This window comes from Lissotriton helveticus, chromosome 12, assembly GCF_964261635.1.
Source record: "Lissotriton helveticus chromosome 12, aLisHel1.1, whole genome shotgun sequence".
NCBI lineage: Eukaryota > Metazoa > Chordata > Amphibia > Caudata > Salamandridae > Lissotriton > Lissotriton helveticus.
In genome coordinates, this window is record NC_136073.1 from 903,093,204 (window position 1) to 903,117,742 (window position 24,539).

The following is a 24,539-nucleotide window of genomic DNA, read 5'->3' on the forward strand; positions in this document are numbered from 1 at the left end:
CATCAAATCACCGCAACGGTCCTCTGCCCCCCAAACTCCTTAAAGAGCTTACCTCATCCATTTTCCCTTTCTGGTAGAAGATCATACATGAATCCCTCACGCAAGGCCTCTTTCTTGACAGCCTCAAGACGGGTCAAGTCATCTGCATACCTAAGAAGCCTAAGGCTGATTTATCTGAACCTAACAACTACAGACCTATTTTTACTATCATGACTGAATCCAAACTTCTCAAGAAATATGTTCATACTCAACTCTGTAATCACATTGATCATTTTCAACTCCTCGAGCAATTCCAGTCTGGATTCAGATCAGGGCACAGTACAGAAACTGCCATGCCTCACATTGTAGACGGTTGCAAAAACAACAGGTGATGGACAGAATGCAGAACAATGTCATACACTCACCCCAGTACAGAGATCTGGACCTAAATCCATCGTTTTTTTGCACTCCACACCACCCCAGTTCAGACATGGCCATATGCAAATCAGCCTTGACCCTGTGCCTCATGGGAACAGTCCAGCCCGAACTGCCAAGCCATGTCTTTCCTGGACCGGCATCAAGCATCCTAGGACCGGTTTCTGGCTATCAGCCGTCTTCAGCCATGATAGCTTGACTCCAGTGGTGTGGAGAGCATGGGACTCACGTCTGAGCATACCCATCCCACTCGGGGTGACAATTGCAAAAACAACAGGTGATGGACAGAATGCAGAACAATGTCATACATTCACCCCAGTACAGAGATCTGGGCCTAAATCCATCATTTTTTTGCACTCCACACCACCCCAGTTCAGACATGGCCATATGCAAATCAGCCTTGACCCTGTGCCTCATGGGAACAGTCCAGCCCGAACTGCCAATCCATGTCTTTCCTGGACCGGAATCAAGCATCCTGGGACCGGTTTCTGGCTATCACCTGTCTTCAGCCAGGATAGCTTGACTCCAGTGGTGTGGAGAGCATGGGACTCACGTCTGAGCATACCCATCCCACTCGGGGTGACAATTGCAAAAACAACAGGTGATGGACAGAATGCAGAACAATGTCATACATTCACCCCAGTACAGAGATCTGGGCCTAAATCCATTGTTTTTTTGCACTCCACACCATCCCACTTCAGACATGGCCATATGCAAATCAGCCATGACCCTGTGCCTCATGGGAACAGTCCAGCCCGATCTGCCAAGTCATGTCTTTCCTGGACCGAACTCAAGCATCCTAGGACCGGTTTCTGGCTATCAGCCGTCTTCAGCCAAGATAGCTTGACTCCAGTGGTGTGGAGAGCATGGGACTCACGTCTGAGTATACCCATCCAACTCGGGGTGACAATTGCAAAAACAACAGGTGATGGACAGAATGCAGAACAATGTCATACATTCACCCCAGTACAGAGATCTGGGCCTAAATCCATCATTTTTTTGCACTCCACACCACCCCAGTTCAGACATGGCCATATGCAAATCAGCCTTGACCCTGTGCCTCATGGGAACAGTCCAGCCCGAACTGCCAATCCATGTCTTTCCTGGACCGGAATCAAGCATCCTGGGACCGGTTTCTGGCTATCACCTGTCTTCAGCCAGGATAGCTTGACTCCAGTGGTGTGGAGAGCATGGGACTCACGTCTGAGCATACCCATCCCACTCGGGGTGACAATTGCAAAAACAACAGGTGATGGACAGAATGGAGAACAATGTCATACATTCACCCCAGTAAAGAGATCTGGGCCTAAATCCATTGTTTTTTTGCACTCCACACCATCCCAGTTCAGACATGGCCATATGCAAATCAGCCATGACCCTGTGCCTCATGGGAACAGTCCAGCCCGATCTGCCAAGTCATGTCTTTCCTGGACCGAACTCAAGCATCCTAGGACCGGTTTCTGGCTATCAGCCGTCTTCAGCCAGGATAGCTTGACTCCAGTGGTGTGGAGAGCATGGGACTCACGTCTGAGCATACCCATCCAACTCGGGGTGACAATTGCAAAAACAACAGGTGATGGACAGAATGCAGAACAATGTCATACATTCACCCCAGTACAGAGATCTGGGCCTAAATACATCGTTTTTTTGCACTCCACACCACCCCAGTTCAGACATGGCCATATGCAAATCAGCCTTGACCCTGTGCCTCATGGGAACAGTCCAGCCCGAACTGCCAAGCCATGTCTTTCCTGGACCGGAATCAAGCATCCTAGGACCGGTTTCTGGGTATCAGCCGTCTTCAGCCAGTTGGCAGGGTATGCTCAGACGTGAGTCCCTTGCTCACTTTGCCACTGGATTCAAGCTAGCCCGGCTGAAGACTGCTGCAATGCCAGAAACCGGTCCTGGGAAGCTTGTTTCCGGTCCAGGGAAGGCATGGCTTGGCAGTTCGGGCTGGACTGTTCCCATGAGGCACAGGGTCAGACTGATTTGCATATGGCCATGTCTGAACTGGGGTGGCAGAGTGGGCTAAAGAATGGTGATGGATTAAACCCAGATCAGTTGACTGGGGGTGAGTGCTTGTATTGTCAACGCTCCGTCCATCATTTCCTTTGGTTTTGCTTTGTTCGCCATAAGTTGGCAGGGTATGCTCAGACGTGAGTCCCTTGCTCACTTTGCCACTGGATTCAAGCTAGCCCGGCTGAAGACGGCTGCAATGCCAGAAACCGGTCCTGGGAAGCTTGTTTCCGGTCCAGGGAAGGCATGGCTTGGCAGTTCGGGCTGGACTGTTCCCATGAGGCACAGGTTCAGACTGATTTGCATATAGCCATGTCTGAACTGGGGTGGCAGAGTGGGCTAAAGAATGGTGATGGATTAAACCCAGATCAGTTGACTGGGGGTGAGTGCTTGTATTGTCAACGCTTCGTCCATCATTTCCTTTGGTTTCACATTGTAGACGATGCACATAGATTTCTAGACCAGAATGAACTGTGCCCACTTATACTATTGTTTCTCTCCCTGCGCATTGGATACGGTCTAACACGACAAACTTATTGACCTACTTGAAACAAGGATTGGGTTATCAGGTACAGTGGTTTATCTCGTTCCTTCAGGACGACCCCAAAGATTCAAAGTAAACAATGACCTCTCCAACAGTACTCCTGTCTCAATTGGAGTACCGCAATGTTCCGTTTTATCTCCCGCTCTCTTCAACCTATATTTGGAACCCCCTCACCGAAATTCTGAAACGATCTAACATTCATTACCATATGTATGCAGATGATACCCAACTGTATAAGAAAATTCCTTCTCAGAAGACATTGGTACTCTTAACCTTGCTCTCTTGAAATCCCAACAATCGTTTTCGCTCAATCACCTTCTACTAAATTCACTCAAAACAGAATTCCTCTTGCTCGCCCCTCACAATCAGACGACGCCCATTCAGGACTGGCACACACAGATTACAGCCCTTAACTGCACCCCAGTGTAGTTTTTTTTCTGGTTTGGATGTCTTTATTCTTCTGCATGCAATCCCTGACTGAATGCACTGCGTCACAAACCTTGTTTTTTTTTCTAGATATTTTAATTTGCAATTTTCATACAACCTCCCATGTAGTTAACTCTACTAGATCTCTAGGCCTAATTCTGGACAAATGCCTAAATATGAAGAACCACATCAGTGCTACAACAAGAGGAGCCAATTATCAACTCTGCACATTAAGGAAAATCAAAAAGTGCCTGCCACCCTCTGACCTGCAACAAGCTGTCTAGTCACCGGTGATCTCCTGCTTGAATACGGAATTGCGACCTTGGCTGGACTCCCCAACTCCAACCTGGCACCTTTAAGAGCCACTCTGAACTGTAAATTGATACTTGTATAGCGCACTACTCACCCACAAGGGTCTCACGGCGCTTGTACAAATACCGCTGTTGAACCCATCCTGGCTTTCCCTGTGAGGTGTTCACTCCTGGGCACCCCCAAGGTGGAGGCCAGGCATCCTTAGCGTTGTGGAGATTAAGCAAGCTATTGCCCAGAGTTGCAGAGTGGGACTCCATGATTGGAATAGGCACTGAGGCGAGAATTATCAGGTCAGTGGAATTTTGAGCCCAAGACCCGCCGAGGCGGGGAATTGAACCCTGGTCCCGGGCTAGACCTCTGCATCAGGGTCTGCCGCTCTAACCATTGAGCCACTGTGCTTCCAGACTCCTCACCGGCTCAAGAAAGTATGACCACATCACACCTGATCTATGCCAACTGAATTGGCTGTCCATTGATGTAAGAATCAAATATAAGATAACTTGTCTAACCCACAAAGCTCTACAACATAACACGCCCTCTTACCTAGCAGACAAACTAGAACTATCGGGTGGGAATCAGGTTTTAGGAAGTACAAACTCTCTACTGTTGAAACCCCCAAAGTTCAAAAAGGAAAGAACTTACAACTGTGCTTTCACCGGTCAGAGTATCGAACGCTCTCCCGCCAGAAATCAGAACAATCTATTCGTCCTCCTCCTTCAAAAAAGAAGTCAAACGCCTGCTCATGAACAGCCACCTATGACAATAGTTTTGTAGCTTCTTAAACCTTTGAAATGACCTTTCATTGTCCTCTCCTACCGTTTTGCTATCCGCTTACTGCTCACTATGCAGATGTTCCTATCCATTTGCCTTTTATGCTTGTATTGTTTTTGTACAGTTTTCTAGGGTTATTCTACCTGCTAAAGTTCAACCAGCAGACGTCGTCATACATTGCCCTGGTACCGACCGGATCAGTAACTTTAGAATTGTGTGTCAAAAGCTTGTTACATCACTTATATTTTGAAATGCTGTTCACATATTACGTGCTACCATTCCTTTGTTGCAAGCCACCTTGTGCCCAACAAAATGATGTTGAGCTACCTTTGTCTGTAATCTGCTTTTACTGTTGTTACATTGATTTCGACTATATCTTACCTAAACAAGCGGGCGACAATGTACAGTGCTTTAATACCCTGTTGCGTTATGCTCGTGTTTTATTAAACTTTTCAAATAAATAAATAAAATAAATAGATAACCAGTGAAGGCCTCCAATTGAGTATCAGCCAGTGGTTATCACATGCAAATTGGATGGTTGTCTGAGGTTCTGTGTGGACTTGAGGTCAGTCAATCAGAACATTGTGGCCAATGCTTATCCCTTACCAAACATCAAGGAATTAGTACTAACGCTGAAGGGGGGAGATACTTTTCTAAATTTGATCTCAAGAGTGCATACTATCAAATCAAGCTTCACCTAGATTCAAAGCTTCTCAATGCTTTTCTCACTTTGGAGGGAACTATTCAGTTCATATGCATGCTGTTTGGTCTCTCTTCAGTAGCGAGCGTGTTCCAACATATGATGTCAGAGATGTTCAGAGGAATGGATCACATTCTTTACGTCCAGGATGATATATTGATTTTTGACAAAACAGTTCAAGAGCACAACATGGTTTTGAAGCAGGCCTTGCAGAGAATTGCAGATGTTAGAATCACATTGCGTAAAGAAATGTCTTGGGATATGCTTTATCTGCGGATGGAGTCAAGCCTAAAGAAAACTTGCTAAAAGCTACTGAACTGGCACTGAGACCCACAGACAAGGATCAATTGAGATCCTACATGGGTCTCATGGAATACTATTGTAAGTTCGTACGGAGGTTTGTGGACAAAACTGAAGTACTCAAGGCATTGTTGAAGAAGGGCCAATATTTTGATTGGGGGTCAGAACAACAGGAATCCTTTGATGCTATGAAGAAGGAAATTTGTTATGCAGGTATTTCTGTTCCTTTTTGATGTCGAGCTCAAGTCTATCATAATGGTGGATGTGTTTTCTAGTGGAGTTGGGGATGTACTTGCTCAGAAACTGTGAAAAAACTGTTGTTTTTGCATCCAAGACAATGTCGAGCACTAAGAGGAACTACTCAGTAATTGGTATAGAAGCCTTAGTTGCTGCGTTGGGTGGGGTGTGGAATACTACGGAACGTATGTGTGTAAAAAGGTGTTTGCATGCGTCAAAGCTCAATTCTGGTGGCAAGGTATGGATGATCAAGTTTCTGCATGAGTGGTAGAAAGTAGCATTTGCAAGGAGGGAGAGAAGACAGTGGCATAGCAAGGGGAGAGTTGGCCTAACAGCTAGGGCGGTTGACTTCAAATCTGGGGAACTGGGTTCGAGTCTCGGCAATGACGCTGAACATCCTGTGATTCTGGGCAAATCACTTAATCTCCCTGTGCCTAACAAAAATGAATGTGTCCTCATGGAACGCAACTGGTGCTATGTAAAGCGCTATGATACCCGATTCGGGTCAAGTTTGCGCTATATAAAACTCTGCAAAAAAAAAACAAAAAAAAAGGAAGTTGGGGAGGCGGTCCACCTTGGGTGGCACAAGTTTTGGGGGCGGTTGCCTCCCCCACCCCTGCTTTTGCCTGTGGCAGCACATGGCTGAAAATGCAGGAAACGTTTGCAAGAACTCCACCCCTCTCCCCGTTCTTAGGCTACCGCGGGGTGGGAAAGGCTGGGACTGCCACAGGCTACAAAAGGCCTAGCTGCACCACTGAGAGAAGAGGCTCAAGGTGGGTAAGCAGGCAGTTATGGGGCATAATACATTGTAAACTCAAGCACACGTAATATTCAAGTGGTTATTTCCAATGTTATTCATGCAAAAAGACACAAGAAAAATCAATCTGTATGTTCTCCTTTTTTCTTATTTTCTTTTTTAATAGATCTTCGTATTTCCAGTAAGTGAACAGTTCCCAAGCCAACACGTGTTTCGTCGCCTCAGTATGCTTGTACATGCGACTTGTTCACGGCTGAACAAAATTCACTCCAAAATATTTTAAATGTGGCGATAATTCCAAGCCTCATTGCTCCCGTGGCGTGAGGGGTCCGCATTCGGCGTGAGGCAGAGAGGTCGCGTATCGGTGACTTTTTTCTGGATACTGAGAATTTGGGATACTATTATTTTGGAGGTTGTAAGGCGTTGGTGCAGAACTGAGCACAGCAACCTTTACAAGTTTTACCCCTCATGCCAAGTAGTACAAGTACTGATAATGGGACACAATTCGTTCCTCAGGACATTGAAAATTTTCTTGAAAGTGAATAGGATTACTCATCATTGCACTGCAAGGAGGGAGAGAAGACAGTGCATGGCTAACTGATAATGTACCTTTCATCCAAGCATTCATCATTCATTCATTCATATGACGCATGCGCAGTACCACCTTGGCATGACTGCGCAGGCTAGAGTTCCTCCAAGATGGCTGTCGATTCCGGAAACACCGGCCAGATCCGCGCATGCGCACGCCTTTGCGCATGCGCACTGCCCGGCTCCAGCCGTCAAGCGACGCGAGTTGCGACAGTCCTGACGCAGCACAAGATGGCGGCGGTAACGATGCAGCAGCAGCAGCGGGGACAGAGCGGAGCCCGGCCCGGGAGCTGCGCAGACCTCTGCCCCGACTGGATGGGGCGGGAAGTCAGCACCGGGGTGAGTGCGGCGAGGGGGCTCCGCCCTGGGGGGCGGCGGTGGTGGTGGGACTGTGGAAGGGGCAGTGTCTGAACTACAGTCAGACCAACCGGTGTGGTGAGAGAGGGAGGTCTGCAGGGAGGAGAGAGGGAGGTGAGCTCTGGGTGGGTGAGGTGGAGGCCTTCAGGGAGGAGAGAGGGGTGGGCATTATGTGAATACCACTTTAGGATGCAATGCCATTGATGTATGGCGCCTCAGACCCCTCGAGACGCTGTGGTGTTGTGTGTCAGTGCCCTGGAGAGGCCTCCCCCTGTGATGGGGACCAGCAATGACAAGCCGGGGGCTCTTTGCATTCGTGGCTGGTGTCAGTGCTCTTCCTGTACTCTATAGGAGATGTGTAATCCTGTAGGTTCTAGAGAGGACACCTCCTGCCTGGATGATCTGCTTTACAGCCACCCCTTAGTACAAGTCACGGTGCTTATAATATAATCCACAACGCTTCAGTGTGTCCGGGCATCAAGCTGGTGGCAGGTAGATGGGAGTAGAACCTGTGGGAATGGACTATTCTTAAGTCACCCAGGATTTCAGCTTTTTATGTGGTAGATCAGTTCAGCATTGGGCGCATGCCCCTTTCGTGTTCAATACCTTGATTACCTGGTCTGCTTCCGGTTGGCTGAAATTATAAATACTGTTGGGCGGGTGTTTGGCATCTCTAATCCAAGTATGACATACAGATACGCTTTTCTGTCTCTTCTGGTGACCGCCAGGCTTGTCGGACACTCTTGGGCCGAATGTTGTGTGTTGACATCTGCAGTGGTCATGGAAGCATGTTTACCATCAGAGACGAGGGGTGCCAGTGACCACTCTACGGGGCCAATTAGGGAGTACTTAAAAGCAATGGTGCCAATGAAGGGTATAAGGAGTCCGATCAGGAGTGACAGTAGGGGAGACCTCTCAAATCTGGTTGTAGGGAGTCTAATATTTATCATTCCAAACAGGATATTTCAGGGAATTACAAACTCCATGCTGGACCGTGTGACTGCAAGGTTTCATCTTTGCTCCATGTAAGCTTAACTTTTAGTTCTGCAGGTGAATGGGGGAAACGCTGCCTCCGAATAATGTATATTTTTATAAACCTGCTTATTGTAGCTATACTGAATAGTTTGATTTGCTACGCGTTTTGTCATCTTTGATAGTGAAGTGTGTTGATGCAGACCTGATGTGATATAAAACCTCAAGTAAACTGTACAGACTACTATTTTCAGTGATTTGAGCCAAAAAGGTTATTACGTTTGTCTGTCCTGCATTAAGTAAAGACTGGGAGAAGCCTGATCCTTAAGCTGACTTGCACAAAGTTTTTTTGGGGCGTTCCTTTCTCCTTGTTTCCCAAGTAAAATTGATGTAGTGCAGTGCACGGAAAAAAGGCAGCATTGGTTTAGCTACACATTTCACCAGTACAGTAGAGGCACATGGTCAAAGGCATACATTCACAGAAAACGGGCAAGATGACATTTTGACACTTTATGCCTTGTGCACTTAGTTTGGCAATATTTGACATGAAAATAAAGTAGTAGCGTAGGAGAACCACCACTGGTGAGATGGCTTTCAAAATGGAGGCAGCTGTAGAGTCGGTGGGTAGACTATAATTGGAAAGAGAACTATGGCTTTGGATGGGGTTCTTCACAACGGTGAAGGGGTCAGGACTATGCTACGGGTGACCAGGGATGCTACAGAAGTTATACAGGTTGGCGTTGGATGACCCTGCTGATGTGAAGGGGTTTGGAGGCAGTATTGTGTATCGGCTGGAGGGGTTTAGGAACATTAAGAAGAGAAATTGGTATGCATTTTTAATCTCCCCTATTAGTATACCTTCTGAACGAATATTTGATATCAATAATCTGTTGGGTTGAAATTCTTCTCCGTGGCTTTAGGAAGCTGTGGTGTTTTTTTATTCTTTCCTGAACGTCACTGTTGTTTTAGTGATGAGATTAGTGCTGAGCTCACCCTGCTGTGAGATGACAGGCAGTTGTAGAAAATTGATTCTAGTCTAGGACAATAAACTTTTTTTCTCTCGGGTGAGACCCCCTTACAGCCCAGTTCTGTTTAGTCCTCCATATTTGTGGTATTTCCCTAGCCACATATGTGAGTGTTCACAGGACAAAAGCACATTTTGCTGTCCGTTGGGTTCATAGTTTTCCTACTGCACAATATGGCAAGTAATGCATCTTAGCCTTGACAAACTACATGATCTTTCCCTGGGACCTCCTCCTCGAAACTAGTTTCATCATTGAATGGCAGTATCCTTCCTTTTGTCCCCAGGTGGTCTCCTCCTCCCTGCTAGAGTTAAACCCACCACCCCCATTGCTGGCTGTCCAGTAGCAGCAATAACTTGTCTGACCTGTATGCAACTCCTTACTCTAGAAGCCTTCAAAACCAGAACATGCCATTAAGATGCTTTTTTCCCTGTTGTAAACTTAAAAATGTCTTTCAGTGACCCAGACACCCGTAGGACAGTTGTATGCAGCTCCGTATCAGTTGAAGAGCCAGGTCTTGAGGCTCTTCCTGAAGGTGTGCAGAGTAGGGGAGCATCTGATGTCGACTGAGAGCTCATATTAGGTCTTTGCTACGACTTAAGGGGAGGCTCTACCGCCTTCTCTGCGGATGTGTGGGGTCTGTGCAAGGGCGAGGTAGGCGGAGCGGATGGTCCTTTAGGGTACGTGGAAGGAGACTCTCTTGTTGAGGTATTTGGGTCTGATGTTATGGAGGGATTTGTAGGTGTAGGTGAGTAGCTTTAAGGTTACTCTCTTCTTGACGGGGTGCCAGTGGAGGTCTCGTATGTTCTTGGTCATGTGCTCGTGTTGTGGAGTTCTGAGGAAGGAGTCTGGCTGCAGTGATGTGTTGTGGGGCTTGTGTAGCAGGGTTCAGCTGATTACGGCATAGAGGGCATTGCCATAGTCCAGTCTGCTGGTCACAAGTGCGTGGGTGACTGTCTTTCTGCATTTGGAGGGGGGGGTCCACTTGAAGGTCTTGCGGAGGATATTGAAGCAGGCGGAGGCGACAGCGTTGATCTGGTGGGTCATGGTGAGGGCAGAGTCTAGGATGATGTAGAGGTTTCGGGCGTGGTCTGATGGAGTTGGTGGGTTTCCGAGGGCGAAAGGCCACCAGGTGTTGTCCCAGGCGGTGGAGGAGGGTCCAAGGACGAGGACCCCTGTCTTCTCTGAGTTGAGCTTCAGGCAGCTATTGTTCATCCAGGGCGTTCCTGTAGGTGTTATGGTCTCCCATGGTTTTCCTGTACCTCCAGAGTTTTTTGAGCGAGCAGGTCACAGTGCCTGGAGCGGAGGCACTCAACAGCAGAGCTGCGGGAGGAGAACAGGTCCCTGACCAGGAGGTTCAGCATATCTGATGCATTAAAGAAAAAACTTTATTTGGTAGGCTTAACCTTTGCTCCAAGTATTATCAGAATCTAGTCTATATTTTGGTGACACAATATCCCGTGACTTGCCTTTTTAGTTCACTAATAGCAGTCAAATGGTTGGGGATGGGAATGTGTTTCAGTTCGTGTTTAAAAACTCTCATTTACAGAGAGCCCTTTCCCATTGAAATGGACACGAGCTTTCCCACTGGCATGCTGTTTTGCTGATGAAACTACATAGCTGACAAACGATAATGTGTGGAAATCGGGTTTCTGTATATATTTATCATTTGTACATCACCAAGTAAAGTGTTCTGATTTATTTTGATCCTTTAAAATCTTTGTTTCTATCACACTCCAGAACTACAAAAAAAATTCCTAACTGTTGGTCTATTTTGAAATATTTGTACAGTTCATGTACAAGCAGTGTAACTGTTGTGTGCTGGACAAAAAGCTGACATCCTACAGCCTTTCAATTTACACTCCACCTACCTCCCCCATGATTTTCAGACAGTTCGCTTAACAAAATCCTCTAACTTTGCTGTCCGAGAAAGAAAAGTAAACACCAATCTTCAGAAAAAATGAGAAGCAATTTTAATGAAGGCTTAAGCGGACATTTGGCCAGTGTCTTTCAAATACACAGCACATGGGACAAGAAAAAACAATACTTAAAGGCCTCCTTTATTGCTCATTTACTTTTTTAAAGAACACAATCTCTTCTTTAACAGGTCTGACTTGCCATACCAGTAGATATTTTGAGGCCTGTACAGCCCACAGTAAATGTATGGCTATGAACGGTATAAGTGCAACCTTACAGGATAACATCTGAAGCTTTGGGCCCAGTTGCTATAAAAACTGTTAAAGTGCTCAGAAGCTCATAGAAGGCGGACACATTTAATGTGAAAAATAGAAAGCATAAAAAGTATTCAAAGTGCAGATTGCAGTTTCGACAAAAAAGTGCTTAGTGTCTGCTCGGTTGGCGCATATAATGCTACCGTCTATATATTTCCACTCTACATTTATATACCTTTTCTCGATACAATAAGCGTAGTACAGAACACATGATCAAATAGGAAGCAGATGCCTGGCTCTTCTTGTAGTAAGAATGCGAGAAGGCCTAGAAGAAAGATGCGGTAAGTTATGGTAAAAGACGGTTTCTACTAAATCTGCAGTTCTCTTTTTATTTCACCGGCTTCAGAATGTTGCTGCTATACTTGAATAGTCAGGCTACATGCACAGAGTACACTACAGGATGACAATATGGCAGGGCATTTTGAAATGCATGTAAATGTGCAATAATGCTGATGCTCTCTTTGATTGTGGGTTTCTAAAGCGCTAGAATCGACTCCCGAAGGAGTATCTCTGCGCTGTAGACCGCTGGGGAACCCGTCCTGGATTTCCCTGTGAGATGGTCCCTACTGGGTATCTCCAAGGTGAAACCAGGCATCCCCGGCGTATGTGGGGGGCCGTTGTGGAGATGAGGCAAGCTAATGCCCAGAGTTGCCGAGTGTGATCCCTGGTTAGAGTAGGCACCGAGACGAGAATTATCAAGTCCGCTGACCCTGGTCCAAGACCCTGCCGCGTCGGGGAATTGAACCCTGCTCCCGGGCCGTCCTCTGCTTCCGGGTCTGCCGCCTCTAACCAGTGAGCCACACCACTCCACTTAGTCCTTCAAGCGGGTATAAAAACAGATTAACAGATGTTAATACGGATGGATGGGTGCACGCAGAAAATCTACACATTTAATTGTAGTGCTATTTGCTGTCCTTTTTTTCCACAATGCATCGTTTAGTACTTTTTTACATACCTGTGTGAACAGGTCATGTTATTGTTTTAAGATCGAGCACAACACTAAGTTGTATCTGAGTGTCGCACTTCTGCCACCTCCTAGAGTAGGCGCTCGCTGCTGGGTTTCCAGTTTAAGTGCCATTTGGCATAAATGACAGTGCCCACATAGGATATTGCCCAGTAGTCACTGCCCGCCATAGGAACAAATTAGTGTTGGAGGTTTGGCCACCAGCACTCATTTTTGGGGACTATGAGTTATTGTTTCAACAGGGTCTGGTGGCTTTATTCTGGACTAATGCATTCTATCCAGACACCTGTGTTTGGCTTCATGGCCACGGGTTCAAATCTCGGTGGGTTCACTCAGCCGTTCATGTTTTCAAGGGCAGTGAAATAAGTCATTCGGCTGAGTGAAAATAAACCCTTTCTGGTTAAAATGCCCCAGAGGTGAATGTGGGCTTTACAAAAACACTTTTTGTTATTTTTCATCATCCTCATTTAACGTAAAGTAAGGGAGAGAAAGTTACCGATCGGCAAAAGAAAGAGAAAGATAAGGAAATTGTCACAAATGGAGAAATCGGGAATGCAAAAGAACCTGTACAAGTGATAAAGCATACGGAAGGACGGGTTGGTGTAATAGTCACAAAATAAAATCAAGACTGGAGAACCTTGATGCTCTGCAACCATGGCAGTGCTTACCCAGGCTCCTAAGAAAACGTGAGCACCTTCTCTGGTTTCGTTTTGTTTTTATTGTTTAACAGATTAAACACTGCTTGCACCCAAGGAAAAACCCAACAGAAGCTACCTAGATTTAACATCTGCCATTGCACGTCAACCGTGTCATGGTGGGATGTTGGGCTCCTAATTGTTGTAGTATTGATGGTCTCCTCTTGTGATTTTAGTAATAACCATGCCTTCTAATGGACACTAAATGTGTCTTCTCTATTACCCTGTGTTTTTACTTGTACAATAGGGAGAATATTCCCTACCACTGACAGTGCTTTTGTAAAGGTGTTTTGTATGGAATAAGTTGGGGAGGGGCCAGCGAGAAGCTTGATAAGCCCAAGGTTGACAGATGGCCAAGATGAGCAGAGGAGGATGAGGCTGTTGAGTCTGCACTGAGAGGGGACTTGGATTCTTATCCCTAAGTGAGGAGCAAGTGAACCCAGTGGTCCCTTCTAGTGCGAGTCATCTGCCTTGTGGCAAAGGGCAAAAAGCGCTCTGTGGTAGCTGATGTTTGGGTTCTGCAGTAACTTGAAGTTGCTCCACTGATAAATTAGCATCTTGGAATCCACCCATGTTCACCCTGTCTCTTCTTTTTCAGACCACAATTATGGCTGTTGAGTTTGACGGAGGAGTTGTCATTGGTGCTGACTCTCGAACCACCACTGGGTAAGAAGTAAGCTTTGTTGATGTTAGGCATACGTTATTTCTGTATAATCTATTTCTGTCTGCATTCTAGAGCAGTCGTTCTTAATCTGTGGTCTGCGGCCCTCTTTAGGTCCTCAATGCCTACTCAGGGACGCCTGCGACTGCTTAGAAAATTAAATTTGAACACATTTTACATAAATAAAGAAGCCAAATTGAAAATGTAAAAACGTACTGTAACTCCAACCTTTTCCGTTAACATTAAAACTGTTATATATAATGTTCAAGCTCCAACGGTTACCTATTCGTAGGAAGCACTAGGACCACCTTTCAAGCTGCAAGCCTTTTATTGGTATGGGCAATGCCATTATGAATGCTAAATCAGGGATGTGCCACACCTGCACTCTGTCGACCCTCTGCGCCTCCGAAGAAGAAATCATTTTCTAAACACATCAGGCAGAAGGAGAAACTGCTGTATCAAGAATCTAAACCTGGACTCTGTCCATACTAGTAAAAGGCTTGCTATTTGAACTGGACTATGCATGGGGACACCAAATGTGCCCCTCATGCAGACTGAGTGGCGCTGGCAAGCGCACCCACCCTGCCCCAATACACTTAATCCTGTCTGGGAGGTGGTCACATCTCCCTGTGACAGAATGCCTATTGTTTTGCCTTCCCCTGCTCGAGCTTGGCTCAGCAGCAGGAGGGCAGAATCGTGTCTCTGGGCTGCAGCAGCCATATTGGGCTATCCGGGTCAAGAAGGCTTGTACCAGGAGCACTGAGAACCTAACGGAGGGCTCGTCCAGTGCTTGGAATCCTACCTCTCCCACCATTTACGGTGTGGGGCATGAATCCAACATGTTTGAACCAAACATGAGAGGATTTGTTGCAGCCAGTTTCGAGATGGTCATCGCGTAATTATGCGATCCCTCTCTATATAGTATATGGCTTCTTCACTTACAACCTGGGAGAATGGACTCCGTAGACTGTAGTGGTGTCCTGCTCATGCAGGGGCACCCTCACACTTGGAACCAAGCATCCTACTATAGGGGAAACTTATGGGTTTTAAGGGCAGTGACCCCAGATATAGGAACCCTATAGCTGTAGTAAGTGGTGCGTGCACCAGCTTACACAGGCTGCAATGGCGGGCCTGTAGTTCAATTTTGAATGGTCTCCCATGGGTGGCATAATGCATGCTTCAGCCAATGGGGGACCTCTAGGGTACCTATGCCCTGGCAACCTTGTTCCAGATACTAGGGACCGATCATGGTACCCCAATATCCAATCTGGGATGTACCTAAGTACTGAACATACCAATTTAAGGGAGAAAGCAGATAGACTGGGTCCTGATTAGTGGGAACCCAGTCAGATGTATCAGTAACAGTTTAGCGCCAGGCAAAAAGTGGAGGTAATAATCAAAGCAAATCCTACTTTCCTACAATTACAATGTTAAAAAGAGTTGTTGGCACTCGGCGTGGAAAGTTCATGTTTGGTCCTCGCTCCATCCACCCTGTAATTTTAACTTTAAAGCACTGCCTCTGAGATGTTCCATGCTGTAACATGATTTGGCTTCAGTCGGGGAAAATTTTCGGTGACCACTAGTGCATCAAGTCAACATGTTATTGCATCTCATGTCTTATTATTCATTGTTTATGTAGTTTCTTGCCTGCTGCACTGTTTCAGTAGTATTCTAATATTGAGACAATTCAGTAATTATCTTTTTACGTTTTATATGTGCCTTTTCGGTTTCCCTTTTTTAAATTTTTTTTATTTTTATTTGAGCAGAGCATATGGTTCATGATAGGTTATATACTTAAAAACAATAACATCTTTTGACACAAACAGTTAATCTCATAATCATTTAGAAGACAACCTGTAAAGTGAACATTTTATGCTTTTAACATAGCAACACTATGAAAGAGAAATTTCCAAATACACAAAGTGCAAAGACCGAAACAATAGCAAAATCACTAAACCTACAATCATTTGTCCTATAAAGTGCAAATCTGGCAAATCTGTAGAAAGCTATAGCCAATAAGTCCTATAGTTATTCACCGAACAAACCTATGACAACTCACCCTAGAAAGTGCAAAGTGCCAATTTATAAAGAGTTAAAGCAGCTAATCCTGTGATTATTCACAGGTCGAAATACAAAATAAAATGTATCCAAATTACATAACCATCGTATCAAGAAGCCCTACTAGGCCTAAAGTGCATTATCAATAAAGTGCTAGTGTGCTCTTAACAATAGATTCTTACTTAGCCGCTCGCTTTTAGCGCAGGTGAGAGAAACAAAAGTGCTAATACCCCTTTAATCACATAAAAACGCAAATGTCTCCTAAAAAAGAAAAAAGCTGCTAGATTAGTTAAATACTTCCAGTATTATGATCTCTCTTTGATCTTTTCTAACTCATTAAAAAACTCTCAATTATTTTCAAATCTTAGTGGCTCCTACCCTCCTGGCATAGGCTTCTTCAAACTTTCGAGTCCTTTTCATTTTATTGAACCATTTCAGGTGGGAAGGAGCTTCCCTAGATCTCCAAGTTGGTAAAATTATGGAGCGGGCTACCGAGCTTGAAATGAATATAAAAGCTGTTTCGGAATCGGAGTGCCTTATTCCCCCTTTACAAATTCCGAATAGGGCAGTTTCAGCCTCGATTGGAATTCTCTTTCCGATTGCTTGCTCGATATCTAAAAAAACTTGTCTCCCAGAAAATCTTTAGGCCTTTATGTTTTTTTTTACCTTTTCGGTTTCCTAATGGTGTTCGTCTTCCCAAGAGCAATCCTGGCTCTCTTAGTCACATACGTAAGAATGTTGACATCACATTGTTGTCCTTAGACCGATCACTCCTGTGATGCAGTTAACACTTCAATGCTACAATTACTACAATGCACTGCACCTGAAGGTCCCTATTGCTATGCAGTGTGTAAACTTAATGTGGTGTGGGGAAGATTTGAGAGAAAAACTTTTGTGATTGACGGAAGTGTAACGTCTGCGTTCTAGTCTAGCACAAAATGTTCAGAAGTTGTGACAATGGTTGCAACGCTATGGGTTACCTTTTGTAGTGCGTAGAGGAGGTGACGTGTTTGCCAGAATAACAATTAATACATATCATCACTTTATGGAACTGAGGAAAGAATCCAATATATAAACGGTATTTAGTAGGCTGGAACATGACTTATTTCTGAAATGTGTTCGACTGGTCCTGTAATTCACATTTGCATCGCCGGAACTGTTCACAAACCAGCAGTTATATCAAGAGGGCCCTCAGGCTTTAGAAGACAAACAAACCTTTTGTGTTTCTTCGTACACTCCAGTGTCTTGAATGACACTCTTAATAAATGCAAAAGTACTGTAATGTTCTCTGGCCTGTTTGTCAATGAAAAGGGCTTCCAGAGGCCCCTCAGTGGGACTGCAGGGCATATCTGGAACGTAGGAGCAGTTTCACCGTATACCTGGGTTGATTGAAATATATAATAAATCCCCTTTTGTTCGAAGAAGTGACAATCTCCATGTGTCTGTTTTCTGCTAGGTGTGAGGTGCTCTGTTTTACACAGTCTCCTCCACGAGTTAGAATGGATAGTGCCCAAAAAAGTGTGTACCTTGACTACTTTGTGAGACAGACCTTAATTGTTGGTGAATAGTAAGTTACTTGTGATCTGTTCTAGGTGTATGATATAGTTTTCTTTTATGAATCCCGTATATGATCTATACTTTATTGCGATCCTTTTTGTGTTAAGTTATTAAAAAGTAAAAATAATCCATTGAATGTTTCAAAGTTTGACTTGAATCGAATGATTGGCGCTTCTGTGGTCTCTTTGCTTGACCACGGCTAGGTAGTGCCCTGGGTACTTGAACTCCTGCAGCCCACTGTGTGCTTTGCACCATCCTATGAAAACACTATTGATCTGTTTTTATTGTAACCCTTGCCTCTCTGCCAGAGATGTAAATACAGTCTCTTCACAGGTATGCACCGCCCCCTGAGTCTACACTCTGCTTTCTTATTACAGGGCTTATATTGCGAACCGAGTGACAGACAAGCTGACCCCGATTCATGACCGTATCTTCTGCTGTCGCTCCGGCTCTGCTGCAGACACGCAAGCCATTGCTGACGCAGTCACCTACCAGCTTGAATTCCACAGGTGAGACTGCAGGAGCTACTTTGTCCAGTCTACGTCCAATTCCATCCATGCACCCCAGTGTGTCTTTCTCTCTCACAAATCCGAGAGGGAGTGAAATGGCCAACATTATCCAGCTTGTAAGCCACCGAGCCCCATAGTGGGCGAGTTATGTCCTTGTTTGTTTCATTGTTGTTGATTACTTTTCTGGTTTGATTAACCAATGTCAACGTCTCCTAATTAGCACTAACTGTACCTGTTGCACCACTTACTGTTCTGTAAGTGTATTTTAACGAGACAACCCTTGAGCACCAGGATTTTGAAGTTGTATGTCCTGGGTAAACTGGGTAAAAAATATATAGCCTATCTGCTGATTATTTCATAGGCAGTTTCTTCACTTTGTATGGAGTGTTGTTTGCAAGTAACGAAGTGTCAACTTAGCAGCTCCAAGGCACAGATATTGATACAATTCACTACATGCTTAGATTCATTGTGAAATGGTCCTTGCAGTTCTTCTGCCAAACGTCCTGGTGCCTAAAATTTCAAAACAATTTAATGTTCTTTTGTGGTTTAGTAGTTGTGTGGTTCGATGGAGGAATGGTATTTGCTAAACAGTCTTCATTTCAGTGAAACACTTGGCAATCAAAAGTGTGAGGGAGGCCAAAAACCTTGGCTCGTAAATACATTCATGGGAAAATGTGATCCGCCAAGCTTCACGTGGTAAATTGATCTCCCTTTCAAGTGACGAAAAAGCATTTTGTCTTCTAATCGGCAATGAACCCGTTCCCAATGTTCTATGATGTCTTACTAATCATGGCTTCCAGTTTAACATCAAACCTGCGGGCAGGTATGCTCTTGTACTTTGAGAGGTCATGTAGTAAGTAAACAAAAGTCACGGTACCCTCCAGAATACAAAATGTACCATTCAATTGATCACAAACATGTTTAATGGCTGGGGGGGTATTCAAAACACAAAGCTTATCATGCTATTCATCACATTTAAATGAAGATGTCTTCCCTTTCTATCTAAATACTCTGCACTTACCTAGTGTTTGGGCCTTCAGCTTTACGTGTGCCAAAGATTGCAGTATCTGAATTAATTAAGCACTTCTGTTATTAGGGCAAAGGATACCCCCCTTTCCCTGAAATAATTGACCTCTTTGTTAGACCTGATGTCATGTAACATTTTTTTCGTCTGCACATAAAATATAACGGAGACAAAGGGAGTTTATTTATCACTGAACGCACTTCAGTCTCAGTACAGAATCGGGAAGTGGTATGATCTGTGGTTTTGACCAATCTCTTCAGGGTTAGAATATTTTGGAAACGGACGCTTACTGAATTTGGAGGATAAGCTAGTAGTGCAAACCTGCGACTACATGAAGACCTGTTTGTGTGTTTGGCTGGAATATATTTTGGGGGTGTTGGGATGCTGCTTGCTTGAACCATTCAGTAGTTGAATTTTGTACTATCAACCAAAGTAGCATTTGTGTTGCGTTTGAACGAGAAGCACCGGTTTCCTCAGAGGTCAAGCACTCTGTGATTATCGACGCACGTATTGGAGGTAAATCTTTTGTGCGTTATCTGCCGGTTCTTGACTTGTTTCAGTGCAAACTAGTTAGCCAATACCCACTGTATTTTCCCTAGAGTTATTTCTCTGCCTGCAACTAAATCTTGGAATCTGCTGCTCGGAGTGGCATTTTTTTGGTAGTGAGGCACCCTCGAGGTGACACCTGTTGCCTCTAGTTTAGTCAAACACGGGTGACCATTGAGTCAGGCTAGATGGATGGTTCAAAAGATTCCAAATTCACTTTTACCTCTAGCACATGGGAAGGCTTCCCTCACTGGGAGAATGAAGACTGTCTTTGGGTTCCACGGAAGACATGGTTACGGGCCCTGGGATGGTGAGGGTGAAGCAGGTTCACGCTTCGCTACTTCTGAAGGCAATGAAAGACTGGATTGGCCCTGGTCTTATTTTTGTTTCTCTTGGGCAGGGATGACCTCTTAGCTTCAGGGCAGTGTTAGTCATCCTGTCCCCATGCACGACAGAACCGCGTTATGCAGATTGGTAACTGCTTTATAGTCACCATTGAGGAGCGAAGTAACGATCGCGCCTGCTGTAGGTTCTGATCATAGTCTAAAAGAAGACCCTCAATAAAGAGAGAGGATGAAGACTCCACTACTCTTGTAATCGAGCCTGGTGCACCTGAAAGCCAGTTGAGAAACAAGGAAAGGATTGGAGAAACTTTGCAAAGGCTAGGTGCACTGCTATGAAAAGTGCAGAGTGCCTAATGACGGATGAGTAGTCTGGCTTTAGGAAGATGTATGGCCTGCCTGTTGAAGCTGCCCTCCACACTTGGCATCTCTGCGCTCTTCCCATACCTGCCATACCATTGGGCAGTAACCTGGTTAATGAGACACTACTCTGATCTCGGAGAGGAGACTTCTGCATCCAACTCTTTTAGATCCCTCAGGCTGGTGACTGTTAGTAGATCCAACAGGAATGTTCTTTCAGTGCTCTGGTTAGGCAGTTCTGTGTACCGTAGATTTCATAATTGCTAGAATAGTCCAGTTTAAAAATGCTAACTAAAAACTATTAATGGGAACTCTGTACTTGTTGTTCAACCAGTAAAATTGTACATGTTTATAAGGGTCAAGTACTTTAAAATCCTTATCACAAGTTCCGCCTTTCCATATGCTCGCGTTAACGTGTAAAGTTGCTGTCCCTCTGGGAAGGACCCATCGATGTGTCTTTATCTACTAATGGCTGTCCTGTTCTCTTTTGCCGGTTAGCATTGAGCTTGATGAGCCGCCTCTGGTGCACACCGCTGCCAACCTCTTCAAGGAGATGTGCTACAGGTACCGGGAGGAGCTCATGGCAGGGATTCTCGTAGCCGGCTGGGACTGCAGGAAAGGAGGCCAGGTAAGAGCAGTCACCGAGCCCTGTCAATGGGAGGCCTCCTTTTCAGGAGTTTAAAATAAAGACTAAATCGAATTTAGGTGCTTGCAATAATCAAAAGACGTTATTCTGTTATTGTGGAATCCCAGTAAAATCCATACATCTCATTAAAATCATGCCAAATTAGCTGGTATCCGCCACGTTATCTAATTATCTGCATAATTCTTATTCCATTATAGGTTTTTCTGCACTCTTAATATCTGCTTCCTGGCCTCAATGTTCTGTTCAATTACACATTTCGCAATAATACTGGAATAATGTTTCGGCATTTCCATAGCACAAACTTAGTGGGCGAGCAGCGGAGCACTGTACGGCGGCAAACCCCAGTTGGGATATATGATCGGGGTGGCTGGTTGAGTGGGCCGGATGGAGGAGGTTGTGCTAGTGAAATAGGTGAAAAGTAAGTTTTATTTGTAGCGCTACTTGAAGAGGCGAGTGTTCGCGTTGTTATGGGAGAGTTATTCTTTTCTGATACTGGGGGTTATGTTGCTCCATATCATGGGGTCATAGAGTTAGGTGGCGTGTTTTTTTTCTTCCTGTAGTGTTTCGTTTATAATGTGGCTTTGTTGGAGCTCCTTGTCTCGTGTTGACTTCCAGATATTGTTCATGTGTTAGCTACATACAGGAGTCTTGGAGTCGAGGGCCTTTTAAGTGATGCCGCTGATCTTAAAGATGATCCAGCTCTGTCAGTGGATTCAGTTGTAGGTCTTTGGTGTGAGGACAATATGGTTGGATTTATTTTTTTTCCAGCCCCTTGATGAGTTGTGCTTCTACGTGTAGGAAGCCTTTCTGGGAAGTGAGGGCAGCCACTGAGATTGCTTTATTTGAGGTGCTGCCTCTTCATAGGTTGGAGAGGAGTAGGGCTTGAACTGTGATTCGCTTGGGAGAACATTTTCCACTTTTTTAGGGGAGTGAGTTGGAACCCGTCTGTTTTAGTCTTTATGGCAAAGTGTTCTAAAAGAGCGGTTCTAGTCCAGGGAGAATCTGTTATCTCGCCTGTTTGTGTCAGTTGGGGTGTGAAGCCTATTCGGTTTGAGTTGGAGAGTCATGAGTGAATCGGAGAACGTTTTGTATTTTTGGTAAACAGGAGTGATGTGGTCTTTGTGGGGTTCACATCCTGTAGTTTGTTGACGTCCAGGTTTGGACGTATGTGGAGCCGACTTAGTTTCAGTCATTGAGGAGATTTTGAAATCGAGTAGTCTTTAATATACTGATGGATCTTGATGTTTCCAGCAGGGGCGGCTCCCAGTTATCCATATAAAAGAGGGCGATGGATGACCGGATGGCTTCATGGGGATGCCGCAGCTGACTGGGGAGATTGGCTGTTCTTATGTGAACAAGTTGCTCTCTGTTACTGGGGTAGGATGGGAACCATTGCAGGTCTGTGCCAGCAGCGCCCATGCAAGCTTTCAGTGTGTAGATGATTGCTGAACGGTTGACTATGTTGAAAGCTGCTGAGAGGTCGAGCAGGACCAGGAGGTTGTTTTTTAATATTGAGGAAGGGGTGTCACTGACTACTTGGACCTTTTGGCTGTTTCAATACTGCAGTGTATTCTAAAGTCTGATTGATAGTTTTGAAGTAGATTATTCTGGATTTTGTGCTTTGTACATTTTCTGGGGATATATTTTTTTTTTCTACAAATGGGAGGTAGGTTATAGTAAGTTGACGTGGTTGGCTGGATCTGTTGTAGGCATTTCAGCTAGGAGAAGATATGTCCAAATCTTGAGGTTGTCCAGGAAAATGTCCTGGGTTATACGGGAGTTCACAATGTGTGGGGGCTTCTCAACAACAGAGCTGAAGGGAACCATGTCTCCTCTTTGTAGGCGGTGGCTTTGTGTGAGCTCAGAGTGTTTAAAATATACAAATCCCCTCTGTACATGCATCCACACGATATGCTACCTGCTGCTTTTAGATCACGGTTCTTATGGAAATTATTAATGTGACCAGATCAATTGCTACACACTTCTACATGTAGGAATTCCATGCCTGAACTGAAGCAAATCTTCTGCAGGTACTGCCTTAAACATCTGTAGGTCCAAACATGAGTCAGTTGTCTTTTCTGTTCGCAGGTGTATAGTGTTCCCATGGGTGGAATGATGGTGCGTCAACCCTTTTCCATTGGTGGCTCCGGCAGTTCCTACATCTATGGTTTTGTGGACTCCTCTTACAAGGCAGGAATGACAAAAGAAGAGTGCTTGAAGTTTACTGCCAACGGTAAGTTTTCATTCTCTCCCTGCCATGTTCTTAGGGTTTTTTTTAAAAACTGCTAAACACATTGGGGCAAAGTTCTGAAGTGATTTATGATACTTGCAGACAGTAGACCAATTTTAGTTATCGGTTGTGTTCACTGCTCATGAGGGATTTTTTTGGGGGTGGAGGGTCTGTAAATTGATGCAAGTGAAATGTTCAGGAGTCTGAAACTCTCCCTCCACCTCCATTTTCACTCATCCCAAGCCACCTCCTATTGATATGAACTCTAAAACAAATCTAACTCCATCCCTCCACCAGCCTTTTCCAGCCAAATAAGACTAGCATTTCCACCATTCAAATTTCACTATGCAATTTTTCAACACAATCCTTTATGGGTTACGGAGTGGCGTGCTGCTCACCGAAAAAACACTTCAACACCCCATCGGGGGTAGCAAGCGCAATGTAAATGCAAACCTGTATTTGGTATATTGCACTGATAGTAGTTTGAGTCCGCATTAGCAATTACTTTGTTTATCATACATCTTTAGAAGAACAGCTGAGTGCTATAAACACTTACTCCTGGTTAATTCTACTCAAAACAAAACACATGTAATCTGTAATTAGATTTTGGTTTCTATAATAAATACGTGCTTTGCATGTGTATCTGAAGTAGTGATACATTTGGTTCCTAGTGTTACATAGATTGTTGCAAATGCTAAATTTACCCTACATGGTTTACCCTACCTTGACTGATGCCAGAGAGATCTTCTATTGGCTGATGTTAGAAATGACTTACAGGTTTGTGCTAAGCTTCTATTCACACTGTTTTGTCTGCTGTTTGTTGCAGCTGTTGCTTTGGCAATGGAACGAGATGGCTCCAGTGGTGGCGTGATTCGTTTGGCTGCGATTACAGAAGCCGGAGTCGAACGCAAAGTCATCCTTGGCAACGATTTGCCTCGTTTCAATATTGATTGAGAGACTGTCTCCCCTAGCTTTCCAAATTTGTTCCATGTTCGCTGTCGCTGTGGTGCAGCTGGACCATCTGCATCCCTCTTTTGAGCTCTTTATTTTGATATTTTGATGTGTTAAAATAAATACACTTGACACTAGAACTGTATCCATTGTGTTTCAGAACAACTGTCTGTCACTTTTGTGTAGTTGCCCTGAAGTACTTTAGAACGAAGCCTGCTCTGGAGAGGGTGCTGTGGGCAGGCGCTCGGCTGTAATTCGAGCGCGTGATTGGTTGTACGGATCTCTTCCTTTTCAGTATTTCATTTGGCCTCTGACGTTCATCTCTTTCCGCAGTACCCAGTCCCATGTCA

The 24,539-nt window shown here is 44.8% G+C and overlaps 1 protein-coding gene across 1 annotated transcript; it reads left to right on the plus strand.

Moving 5' to 3' along the window:
• Positions 1–7,251: 7,251 nt before the first annotated feature.
• Positions 7,252–24,296, plus strand: PSMB6 (proteasome 20S subunit beta 6). Its single transcript, XM_078669114.1, has 6 exons — positions 7,252–7,404; positions 13,905–13,972; positions 17,960–18,091; positions 20,861–20,990; positions 23,097–23,241; positions 24,065–24,296. The coding sequence occupies exons 1-6, from the start codon at positions 7,297–7,299 to the stop codon at positions 24,190–24,192; spliced, it is 711 nt and encodes a 236-aa protein (XP_078525240.1). The 5' UTR covers positions 7,252–7,296; the 3' UTR covers positions 24,193–24,296.
• Positions 24,297–24,539: the final 243 nt, after the last annotated feature.

Excerpts from the sequence above, each read along its gene's own strand:
- PSMB6 (XM_078669114.1), top strand. The coding sequence starts at position 7,297 with ATGGCGGCGGTAACGATGCAGCAGCAGCAGCGGGGACAGAGCGGAGCC. Across the intron at positions 18,092-20,860 it reads TACCAGCTTGAATTCCACAG|CATTGAGCTTGATGAGCCGC; the intron begins GTGAGACTGCAG and ends TTTGCCGGTTAG. Across the intron at positions 20,991-23,096 it reads ACTGCAGGAAAGGAGGCCAG|GTGTATAGTGTTCCCATGGG; the intron begins GTAAGAGCAGTC and ends TTCTGTTCGCAG.